Consider the following 11,887-nt stretch of genomic DNA (forward strand, 5'->3'; position numbering starts at 1 on the left):
TTACACCACTGTATCAACCCACATGGAAAGAATCTATATGTTCCATATATGCAACTATATGTAACCTATATGCTACATATAAGGATCATATATGCGCATATATGTGCATATATACCACATATATGCCTGGTATAAGCTCCATATAGGCTGCATATATCTCACATATAGGTCAAAATCAGGTGCATATATGTGCATATACAGGGTATATAGGTCTCCTATATAGCTTGTTTATACCCTCATATAGGTCATATATGTTGATAATACAAGCCATATAGGTCTCCTATATAGCTTCTTTATCCATATATAGGCTCTATATGTTCATAATACAGGACATATAAATCTCCTATATAGCTTCTTAATATGTACCCAGAGGAAAGCATAATCCAAGTTTGAGCTCTCATCTCGTGCATGTCCCGTTGCAGGCCAGCACAGTTGCCTGGGGGGCTAAGCCCCCAACCTAGTAGAGACCTAGCGACGCGTCTGCTATCTATCTATCTATCTATCTATCTACACTGTAACACATTTCTGTAATTTCTACAGTAAAAATTTACAGTAACTTATTGTTCTGTCATTTTACAATGTTTAACTGTATTGTGCAATGCATCATGGAAAACAAATCATTACAGAAACTTACTGCATTTTTACACAGTAACATAATGTAGAAATTACAGTCAGGTTATAATCTAACTGTAGAAGTTAGTTTTACAGTAATGTAAAGTATACATAATAATGATAATAATAATAATACATTTTATTTATAATGCACTTTACATTTTTGGAAATAACAAAGTGCTACAGGGTTTAAAAACAAAAGGCACAACAATTTAACAAATGTTTTACATGATGTGAACATCATCATCATTATCAGTTATTTTTATTGTTATTAATTTTATCCTTCAACTTCTTGTTTATGCCCCAAAATGACTGCTATACAGGTTTTCTTGCAATTTCTAGCAATTATAGAAATATTAGACCTTAATTGTCAAATGTTTAAGAATGTTCTAATCATGTATACTTTGTTTTAAAACATTTTCCAAATATTTCATTTTTTAACATTTTGGACAAAATTGCCAATTTTACATTGAGGTGTGCAGATGTCCGAGTGCCCACCTATCCTGTTACTTCACTGGTTCTCAACCTTTTCAGGCCACAACCCCCCAAAATAATCATATTTGAACTGGGGACCCCCAACCCTGATATGCACTTGTAATGTAGGAGTTGAGGCATTTAATTTGACTCCGTTCCACAGATCAATATTTTGAAAATAGCCGATCTACAGGCTCACAACGCCTTGAGTCGATGGGCTGTTTTTGCCTCTTTCTTATATTATTTGACAATTTGACCAACGTTTGACCTTTTTTTTTGTATAGTTTGTTGATTACTTTTGATGCAGTAATTATTATTTTTTTAGGTATTAAAAAAGGGTTACTTAAATTGTCACTTCACTGTCACTGCCACCTACAGATCCCCCCAATCATGTGGGGATCCCCCTGGGGGGTCCCGACCCACAGGTTGAGAACCTGATCAGACCTACAGTTACGTCACGCAGCTGCTCAAGGCGGAGCTTATCAGTTTTGAACCGGGGAGCGCGAGGAACGGAACTAACTAACCGTCGGCTAAGCGAACATGTATTTACAAACCAGTTGCTTCCGTGCTACTCTACCATATAACAGGTAAGTTTAATTAGTTTATGGAATTAAAGTGTTATCCAACTTGTTAGTATCGTAAACGGTGTGCAGTTGTTGTGTATTAGCTATGGATCACACGACGCTCGTCCGTCACGAGCGTCACGGCCGAACTTCAAACTGTGTTTTGCACTTTCTCCATTTACAACCTGTACATCTGCATAAACGTTCAGATTTTAAATATAAAGTGCTTACTCTATGGTCACGGATGTTACAAGTCTACTCGGGCACTCAGCAATACCCGTATCGTCTGTATTGTTCAATAAAAAGCATTTTAATTCGATCGATGGCCATTTTCTCCGTATTTCTGTACGCTTTCAACTACTTGACCCTATCGGTTGGGAGGAGTACTGCACTCTGATATATTATAACTCTATGACAAAATGGCCACCGATCGGATTAAAATGCTTTTTTTTTAACAATCCGGAATATACGGGTACTTACACCGACCCAAAGTGAATTGTAACATCCGTGGCCATGGGGTAAGCACTTTATATTTGAAATTTGAACGTTAATGTAGATGTAGGGCTTTACATGGAGAACGTGCAAACACCAGGTTGAAGTTTCGTCATGACTGTCATAATACAGGGGGTTATACAGACTCGCTCTGGTTCTAAAGCGTCTCTATGTTTCGTCGTAAGACTGTGTTGCATGCCCAAACATCACTGATCTACAAGCTCACAGCGACGCATTGTGAGCTTTTAGATCAGTTTTTTTGGGGCGTGCAACACAGTCTTAGACATGGCATTAGCATATTAATTTCCATGTGGTGCATGATGTCATTGTTTATTTCAGGTATAAATCAGACCACATCAGTGAGAGCTAATGTTGGCCTCGTTTGTTTTGACTGTAATTCATTATTATTATTATTATTATTATTATTATATCTACTGTATGAATTTTGTTTTGAACCTACAGACCTACAGATCTGCTATTTTTGGCTAAAGTTCTCCTCAGAAAAGGGATGCTAAGGTTCAAGTGGTTAAGGTAAAATAAATAATCATATCACACAAAGATTTGGCGGACCCCCTGTAGTAATTTTGAGGACCCCCTTGGGGTCCCGGACCCCCTGTTGAAGACCCCTGCTTAAGACAGTTAAATTATCACTGAGTTTAGTCTGCACACTTTTTACTGTTTTTTTACTGTTTTAAAGCATTGCAAATACGGATACTATATGGAGGTCATGTTTTAGTTTAACAGTCTATTGTTATGTGGAAAGCAACAGACAAACACTGTTAACATGCAAACCATATATGTCAAATTATCTTTAGGTGAAGTTCTCACAGCTACACAATGGATGCTGAGCATTGAGGTCGGTCGTTGTGGCTCCACAGATCAACTTCCTGGCTGGAATGGCAGCTTTTCCAGTTATTACAACTTTGGTGTACCAGGAGGAGCACGCCTGTTACACACTGGAATTCATTCAAAGGTAACTTTCTGCTTTAAGTAGAACCATCATGTGTAACTCGAATGATGTGCTCTCTTGTAGAACGGCTGTGAGTGCACCTTTTCCATTTGTGTTTTGTGATTTCAGATGTTTCGTTGGGATCAACCCATTGGCGGTGGCACCAAACAACAAAGCTGCTCAGCCAGAAAAGTGGGTTTGTCCTCCTGTCTCCTCCCTCCTGAAGCAATTGATGGACTTTGATTGGCTTTGAGTGTAAGTTATGTGCAAAACATTTGGACCATTCTCTTCCCCACTATATGAATGACATTGTCATGGTCATATTTTAGTAGAGTTGTTCAGAAGTAAAGAAGTGGTCAGAACACTGTCTTAAGGGGTTTTCTTAAAGGGGTTTTCTATCTAAAATCCACAATGCATTGCATAAAGGCATAGCTATTTTTTAAAGATCTTTGACAGACTACAAACTAAGGTTACTTTTCTATGTCTCTGCAACCTAGTGATACCTTTTACCCCGATCTACAGCCATACCCTCCAGCCTCTTCTACACAGGCCTGCTGACCTGTTGATGAGGTATGTTTTCTTTAGATTTAACCCATTTAGACCTACAAGCTCGTAGCACAGCACTCGGTGCTGCGCTATGAGCTTGTATAGTAGCCTATAGTTTTGATGATTTTTGACCAAGTACAATTAAGGGCCTTTTCTCTTTTCTGCACAGCCGTATGCAGCTACATATATGGACTTGGATCAGTGGAACCAAGAAACACCCAGTGTACTGCAACCTCCATCTCCGTCCAGTGATGCTCCAGTAGAAGGTGTGGTTCCTCAGCTAAGTGTCAGCAGACTTGCACTGTTGTCCTTCAAATTCAGGATTCATAGATGAGTTTTGCATTCTTCTTTTCTTTTTTTTTTACTTTTCTTTACAGTTTTTGACGTGCTTTCAATCTTTCTAGGTCAACCAAATCCATCTGACCAGAGCATACCAGAGGGTCAAGGGTGGCAGCCTTGCGACTCTTGTCGGTCTGAGGTGGAGAAGCTCCAGCTCCTGTTGAGGAGGATAACCACTGTGCTCTCCAGTATCAGTAAGTTTTATTGCCTGTAATGTTGCAGTTTTCAGTTGTCTGCTAATTTCTTTGTCTCACTTGAAACTTTACTTTATCCTGTACCTCTTTTGTGAGTTCTCTGACATGACTGGAAAACTTTGGTATCCCAAAATAAAACTGTTTTCTGTTTACTGGGAAATCGACCCCTGCTACTGAACAAATACTCATCAATGACTGCTATCAGAATATACTGTAGAGCTATATAGAACAGTACTCAATCTTATTGTTTTACAAATACACTCAGTAGACTCAGATTTTTTTGTCTTTGTTCTAGGCTCTGAGCAACTAGACACACTGAAGGGCTTTATCACCCTGGTCGGTGACCTAGAGTCTGGAGTGTCCAGTCTCGGGCAGCAGGAGCTATATCCAGGTATGGATGTATACGTTTGCCATACATTTCACACTGAACCTGACGTTCTTGGTAGCGAGTGATCCGTGTTGTGAGCTGCAACTAGATAGTGAAGTTTTCAGAAGGTCACAGTTGTCTGTTTTCATGGTGCACTGAGCACAGAAAGGTGTCAATGTAGCTGAGCCTTACAAGTGCAAAACTGATGTCTTAAAATGCAGTTTGTTAATTGCTCGCTCTCTATTCACAGGCTGTGGACAGTTGATTTCCTCTGTGCAGCTGGCAGCCATACACCAGCGTGCCAGGAAGGACTGCAAGAGGCTATTACACGCGTTGTCCGAGGTGTTCTTCACCCATGAGGAGTGCCGCAATGCCGTCGTATACGGAAAGCATGGTGTCATCCCAGAGGGGAAGAACAAACTGGATGAGGCGAAGAGGGATGCACTGTTCAGTAAGTATTTGTCACACCACTAGTTCCTCAGAGTAGTGTTATAGATGGCCAGTCAGTGGAGTTGGTAACCACTTATAGATATCTTGGGACCATAATCGACAATCGTCTGAAATTCGATTCCAATACTGAAATTGTTTGCAAGAAAGGCCAGCAGTGCCTTTTCTGTTTAAGGAAGTTAGCCAGGTTTCAGGCAAACAAATCAATGATATAGAGCCTTCATTGAATCTGTCATCTACTTTTCTGCCATTTGCTGGTATGGTAATCTAGGTATTAGACAGAAAAATGCCCTTAAAGGAGAATTCCATACTAAAAGGCTTTCTTACCTTTCTTTGTAGTTGTTAAGTACACACCAAAGAGGTCCAGGTGTTATTTTGTGCAAAAGCTCCTTATTGGCTATTTCCCCTACCATGAGCCCTAAATGAATTGCATTGAATGGGGCTATGGGGTGTTGTGCTAATTCGCTTATTTCCTTTGCTCAAAATTATTATTATTTTTGTATATATTCTCTTTTCATAATGTAAATAATATCCCAAGCGGCACACTTTACTACTTATTTCGATGGAAATAAGCGAATTAGCACAACACCCCATAGCCCCATTCAATTCCCATTCCATTCAATGCAATTCATTGAGGGCCTATGGTAGGGGAAATGGGCAATAAGGAGTTTTTGCACAAAAAAACACCTGGACCTCTTTGGTGGGGACGTAACAACTACAAAGAAAGGTAAGAAAGCATTCTAGCATGGACTTCTCCTTTAAGGGGGCTAGAAAGATTGTGGGGGGTATCTTGTGACAATGTATACACATGTCTGTCTTACTGTATTGTGTTTTTAGGGCTTTTATTATCTGCTGTAAAAGGCCCAGCTTGGGACATATAAATATACTTGATCCTTGACAAATCTTGGTTTTGTAAATTATATTCTCAATTTATGATGTCACCAATACATTATCATTGGGCAATTTGGCTGCCTTTGTGCAGTAAAGAAATGCAGGTTCCAACATGTTGCGCTGGTGGGAGGTACAATACACTCTGAACCAGGTTGGCCTCATTTGTGGCTATGCTGTGCTCAGTCTGTAGAGAGTCATATAGTCTTTAAATGTATATATTTAACCGGGGGAAACCCATGTTGACTGACTTGTGTCATGTCATCTTCTCTGTCTGCAGACTACGTCTTGCGGTGTTCCTCTCTGGCATCATGGACCAATGTTTTCACTGCAGAGGGCTTGAAGAAAGCCATGACCAATAAGTGCCGAAGCCATGCTGCAAAGGACTAGGTACTCCCCAGTGTTTTTGGCAGCAGATCTTTGTCCACTAGTCCCTTCCTAACATTTTAGTCAAGTTATTTGTTGACGAAATTGTCAGTACATTTAGTCGTCATAGCTTTTATTTAGTTTGTCAGTGGAAAAAGGTAGAACATTTTTCGTCTTAGTTTTAGTCGACGAACAACACTATGTTAAAAAAAAATGCACTGTTTTGGTTGTGGCCATTTGTTTATTACACATGCAAAATGTTAAACATGATGCACTTTTGCACTTAAAGGACCACTTTTCAACCGGCTTTCATAAAATTGGTCCTCACTAATGTTCATGATAAAATACTACCCTTTTTTTCCTACTCGGTCTGTCTCATAGAAGGGCTGTGGGCAGTTCAGAAACCTGTCCACCAGTGACATCATCAATGTTGAATTCAAGCTAATAGAAGCTGTAACTTACTATTCATAATAATATTTGTGAAAAGTTGCAATGCAATAATGGAAGCCATCGTTCTCACGATAATACAAATCTAAATGTGTTTTAAAAATATCTTGTTTAATAAAAAAAAACGGCCAAACGATGATGTCACTGGTGGATGGGTTTCTGAACTACCCACAGCCCTCCTATGAGACACAGACAGAGTAGAAAAAAATGGTAGTATTTTATCATGAACATTAGTGAGTACTAATTGTATGAAAAGTGGTGAAGTGGTCCTTTCAACTTTTATGTAAATTTTGATGCCAATACATTTTTGTTTTTTTATATACTGTTAAAGCTGCCTGCTATGTTTGTTCATTAATAAAACATCAATGATGAGTAACTAACTTCTGTCTGTCTATTCTCTTGGGTCTGTGTCCTTCCTGGGTTTTGGCATTTCCAAAAGCCTGGCAGGGGAAAAGGAGTGTTAACCATGTCCCGGAGCTTAATTTAATTAAAATTTTATATATATTTTTTTTATCCAGCTGTTTGCCACTTTAAAAGCCATAATGTTTCATGTTTGCATATTATAACTTGTTTAAATAAAGTGTTAAAGTTCTACATTTGGGTTTCTATTGGATTTGATTAATGTGCACATGTAAAACAAACTTATCACCTATTTCACCTATTTTATAGGTGATATAGGTATCATATAATTATGTTTCATTGCATATATGTAGATATAGGTACATACAGGTCATATATGTACCTATATGTTACATACAGGTCATATGTACCTATATGTTACATACATAAAATTGGCACCTTTCCTATATGTATATGCACATATATGTACATATATGCACATATATATATATACATATATGCACATATATGCACATATATGTACATATATGTACATATACATATAGGAAAGGTGCCAATTTTATGTATGCGGTCCTATATTACAAACATATATGACGCATATAGGTTCTTTCCATGTGGGAAACCTTGAATGACTGTGGCCTTGCTAACATTAGCAGCTTAGCATCTGGAAGTAAAATGCTACAGTGAACCTTTACTATAAAGCAGTTCATTATTTACATTACCTCTGATTCCACCATGAAAAAGCCTCCATCTGGTTCCAACTGGAATGTAATCTAATGTAATGTTCTGCTCTGTTGTGTAGTTTAATGACATTAACCTCGTCGTGTTGTTGTTGTTGTCATGCAGCCTGATGGCATCAATACATGTTGGCGTTCTAATCCGGCTGGAGCGGAAATAACTTTACGTCATCAAGTAGCCAGAACCAACGACCGGAACTTCCGGTGCCGTGCACCTACAAAATGATTCCCCTGGTTTAAAACTGGTTTAGTTTGGTGTTCTAGCGCGACAAGAGAGACTAAACTAATTGATTCTCATGATGTGGGGAACAAAAACAATGCGACGCCAACCGGAACCAACCACTGGAACCATGATTTATTTTCCTTTTTTTTCCTAAACCGGATGACACGGCTAGTTGTCACGTGGTTGCTGTGTGCGGCAGCCAAGGCTCTAAAAAGAAGGTAAGGTCAGCTACGTCATTTATATCCGTTGGCTGCACGAAGCCAAACTGCAGCCGTGGAATACATTGAAGCAGTACAGGGTGTGCTGGGAGTTTTTGAGCTAGTGGCGCTCTGTTGACTGTTGTAATGACGTCACGTGCACATGCACCCGCACGCACGTGCACATAGCTGAAGTTGAAATACTGTATGCAACATATGTGATGGAAAACTTTTTTTTTAATGTAATTATATTTCTTAATATTAAGTTGCATTGTTGATTTGTTGTTTTCTTTTTTTTTTCTTCAATTAATTGATTATTTTCCGTTTAGTTTTATACAACATATATTTATATATACACACATACATATTGCGACGCAATTTTTATATTTATACTGGGTTTGGTGATGTTCTATATTGTCTGAATCAGCTTTGTTTGCGTTTGTTTATGTGCTAAAATAATTACTTTTAGAGCTGTTTCACCGTACAATGAATTATCAAATTCTATCAATGGAGCAATTATTTTTGACATCTTTAAATAATGCCAAGGTAACTACACAACGCAAACCTCTACCAAAGTGGTCTTGCCCTTTAAAGGGATGACGGTTGGGATTAGAAGTCTGTGTATAACATGAAGCTTAACTTGTAACTTCCTTCATTTGGAATAAGAAGACTCCACGATAACGAAAGGTTTTCTTACAAAGCACACAAAACATCATGGTGTCTAGTATTGCCAAATATGCAGTTACATTACTGGTCAAAAACATGACATGTAGCCTACTGGTTCAATTGTCATAAACTTCAGACATGTCCTTCATGGGTGCAGATTGAAGAGTCCTCCTGCACACCTTCATCTTTAGCCACTCTATTATGTGTACCGCTTCCTTATTCAATAGCATAGCGGTACCAGTGGTGTAAAGTAACTAAGTAAATGTACTCAAGTGCAAGTATTTTTATGCTGGAGTATTTCCCATTTTGAATACTTTTACTTCTACTCCACTACATATCCAAGGCAAATATTGTACTTTTACTCCACTACAATGATTTGAAAACTTTAGTTACTAGTTACTTTGTAGGTTTTGATTAATATTACAAACATACATTACCCATTTCAGCCCTATATACATTTCGGCCATTTGAAAATAGTCAATCTACAAGCTCACAATGCGTTGCGATGCGACACATTGTGAGCTTGTAGATCTGATATTTTCAAAAGATTTGTAGACATTTTATACATTGAAAATGTGTGAAATGGGACATTCTGGATGATGAGTATTGTAACTTTTGGTACTCTAAGTACATTTTGATACCAAAACTTTTATTCAAGTAAACTCTCAATTCCTGACTTTCACAGAGTATGTCTATATTGCAGTATTGCTACTTTTACTTAAGTAAAAAATAGTAAGTACTTTTTCCACCATTGAGTAGTACTTCTATCTACAATCTCACTAATGCCATTGCATAACAGTCACTGAGGATTTGTCTTCAGTTTAGATTTTTCTTTTCACTCTTTTGCCTCTATTTGTATGCCAATATATAACAACCACATGTTTTTGCCCTTGTGTGAGGAGAGTGCCTTTGACATATGGTAGTTAATGGTATCTGTGCCTATATTGATCTTTCCAAAGATATTTGAGATTTGACCAACTAATTCAGAAATTGTAGATACCCAGAAACAACTGTTATCTGTAGCTACACGGCATTGAAAGTAAGACCTTTAGTACATTTCCGCCATTGCTACCTCTATTAAATGACAGACTGAAACTCTTGTCACCAATGTCAAGTTCCAGTTGATGGTCTAGGAAGGAGGAACTATAACATATACCCAAATGACAGAATTGAAATGGACAGATGTTTAAGTGAACGGAAAGTTTGTTTATTCAAAATTACTTGGGTTATCAAAATAAGGTAATGAGACAACCAATCTGGGAACCCATCGCCAAATAAAAGGGAAAAACAACGCCTTCTGCTGTTTTTAACTCTTTCACTTGGCTCTGGGGGGAGCTAAATGGAGCACCCGTGCGCAAGGAAACCGTTTTTTTTTGGTCTGCCCTCAGCGCTCCACTTCCGGTGGTGCGCTATGTTTTCATTCCCACCAACAATATTTCTACACGGAACACTAACACCACTTCTCCCAGAGAACATGGATCGTTTTGGTTATAAGCCCACTTGTTTCTAAGATGAAAGAGCAAGTTAAAATGTGAATATCCTTCCGTGGTTTTGTCTGCTCCAAGGACGCTATTGTTAAATGAGTTTCGGTGTGTTTTAAGTGGGAAACGAGAGCAGACAGTAAATCCCGCCCACTCCATTTGATTGGGTAAAGCGCGGCCTGCTTCCTGATCTGAAGGCACGCCCACTTGTAGGCCAGTGCGTACACGTTATGACGAACCCCCCTGACAGATTCAAGCGGAGAGCAGAATCTGTTCTTGAGAGATTGTGAGGAAAGGGACTGGTGGTGCCAAAAGATACATAAAATAAAATAGCAATAAATTAAAGACCTAACCTAACAAGAGAGAAACAAAAATCTTCCTACACTAACTACAAAAAGATATTCCAACATGTGGCACTCACCTCTACCAAAGTGTACAATAACAAATAGTCACCTATAGGAGTAGATATGTAAAGGGTACCCCAGAGCTAATCTACCGTTCCCTGTAATATGTTTGGCTGATTCTACAAAACTGAAGTGGTTAGAACTGAACAAACAAATGGCAGGAGGAACAGAGAAAGATGGTGGCCATCACATGTGCTTTATATATGGTGATGGCTGGAGATGGTTGGTGGACCGATGAGTGGAGGACCAACCGGTGGTGAGAGGCGGAGCTGACTGAATTAAGGAGCTGAGTGAATGTTGAGTGAATGGGCTGGACCTGTGAATGAGTGACAGGCAGAGGGCAGAGAGCAGCAGGGAGAAAAACAACCACATTGTTTGTTTGTTTGTTTATTTGGATCCCCATTAGCTACTACCTTAGCAGCAGCTACTCTTCCTGGGGTCCACACACAAATACATTACATTACATGAAAAAATAAATAAATTACATCACAGTATCAAAAACATAAAGTTAAACACTTAAAATACAACCAAAATGGTAAATATGAATCGATCTTGATTATATGGTGTCGTAGCCTGCCTCCACCTGCCTCCACCTGTCCAAGAAAGTTACCGAACTGCAGGAAAGGATAGCGACGCTGCACAAAATCCAAATAGACGAGATGATCATCGATTCCCTCTTCTCCCTCTGCCCCGACGCCACTGTCACATCGCCCGGTGCCGACACAACCGATCCAGAACTGTTCTCCGCCGCTCCGACACCAGCAGTGGAGGAGCCAGACGCGACTGCCCCAATGACAGAGCCGGCCAACTCCATGACCCAGCAGGCTGCTAAGCCCAAGCCCAGGCTCACATTAGCAATGAAGGATCTGGACGCGACTGTCCCAATGACGGAGCGACCCGACAGCGGGACCCAACAGGGTGCCAAGCCCACATCAGCAGCAAAGGAACTGGACGCGACTGTCCCAATGGGGACCAGGCCTAAGATCAGGCGGCCGTCATGTTCCACCCCTGCCCACTGGAAAAAGACCAGTCGGAGGAAACATAGGAAAACATCTCGCCATTGTCCCCATCAACCCCATGTACCACTGATCAACAGTAGTAATAGATACTCTTTACTGGCAGAGCCGCTCACCCC

At 39.5% G+C, this 11,887-nt stretch overlaps 1 protein-coding gene across 1 annotated transcript; it reads left to right on the forward strand.

Annotated features, from left to right (window-relative positions):
- Positions 1-2,993: 2,993 nt before the first annotated feature.
- Positions 2,994-6,261, forward strand: LOC311044147 (uncharacterized protein; the record flags this gene model as incomplete). The annotated part of the gene is made up of 8 exons (XM_084055567.1): positions 2,994-3,114; positions 3,220-3,345; positions 3,613-3,660; positions 3,806-3,902; positions 4,041-4,169; positions 4,465-4,560; positions 4,787-4,987; positions 6,152-6,261. Exons 4-8 carry the CDS (start codon positions 3,824-3,826, stop codon positions 6,259-6,261), a joined length of 615 nt encoding a protein of 204 aa, XP_083911693.1. The 5' UTR covers positions 2,994-3,114; positions 3,220-3,345; positions 3,613-3,660; positions 3,806-3,823.
- Positions 6,262-11,887: the final 5,626 nt, after the last annotated feature.

The sequence above is a fragment of the Gymnoscopelus microlampas genome (genome assembly GCF_963454915.1).
Source record: "Gymnoscopelus microlampas genome assembly, chromosome: 4".
Classification (NCBI taxonomy): domain Eukaryota; kingdom Metazoa; phylum Chordata; class Actinopteri; order Myctophiformes; family Myctophidae; genus Gymnoscopelus; species Gymnoscopelus microlampas.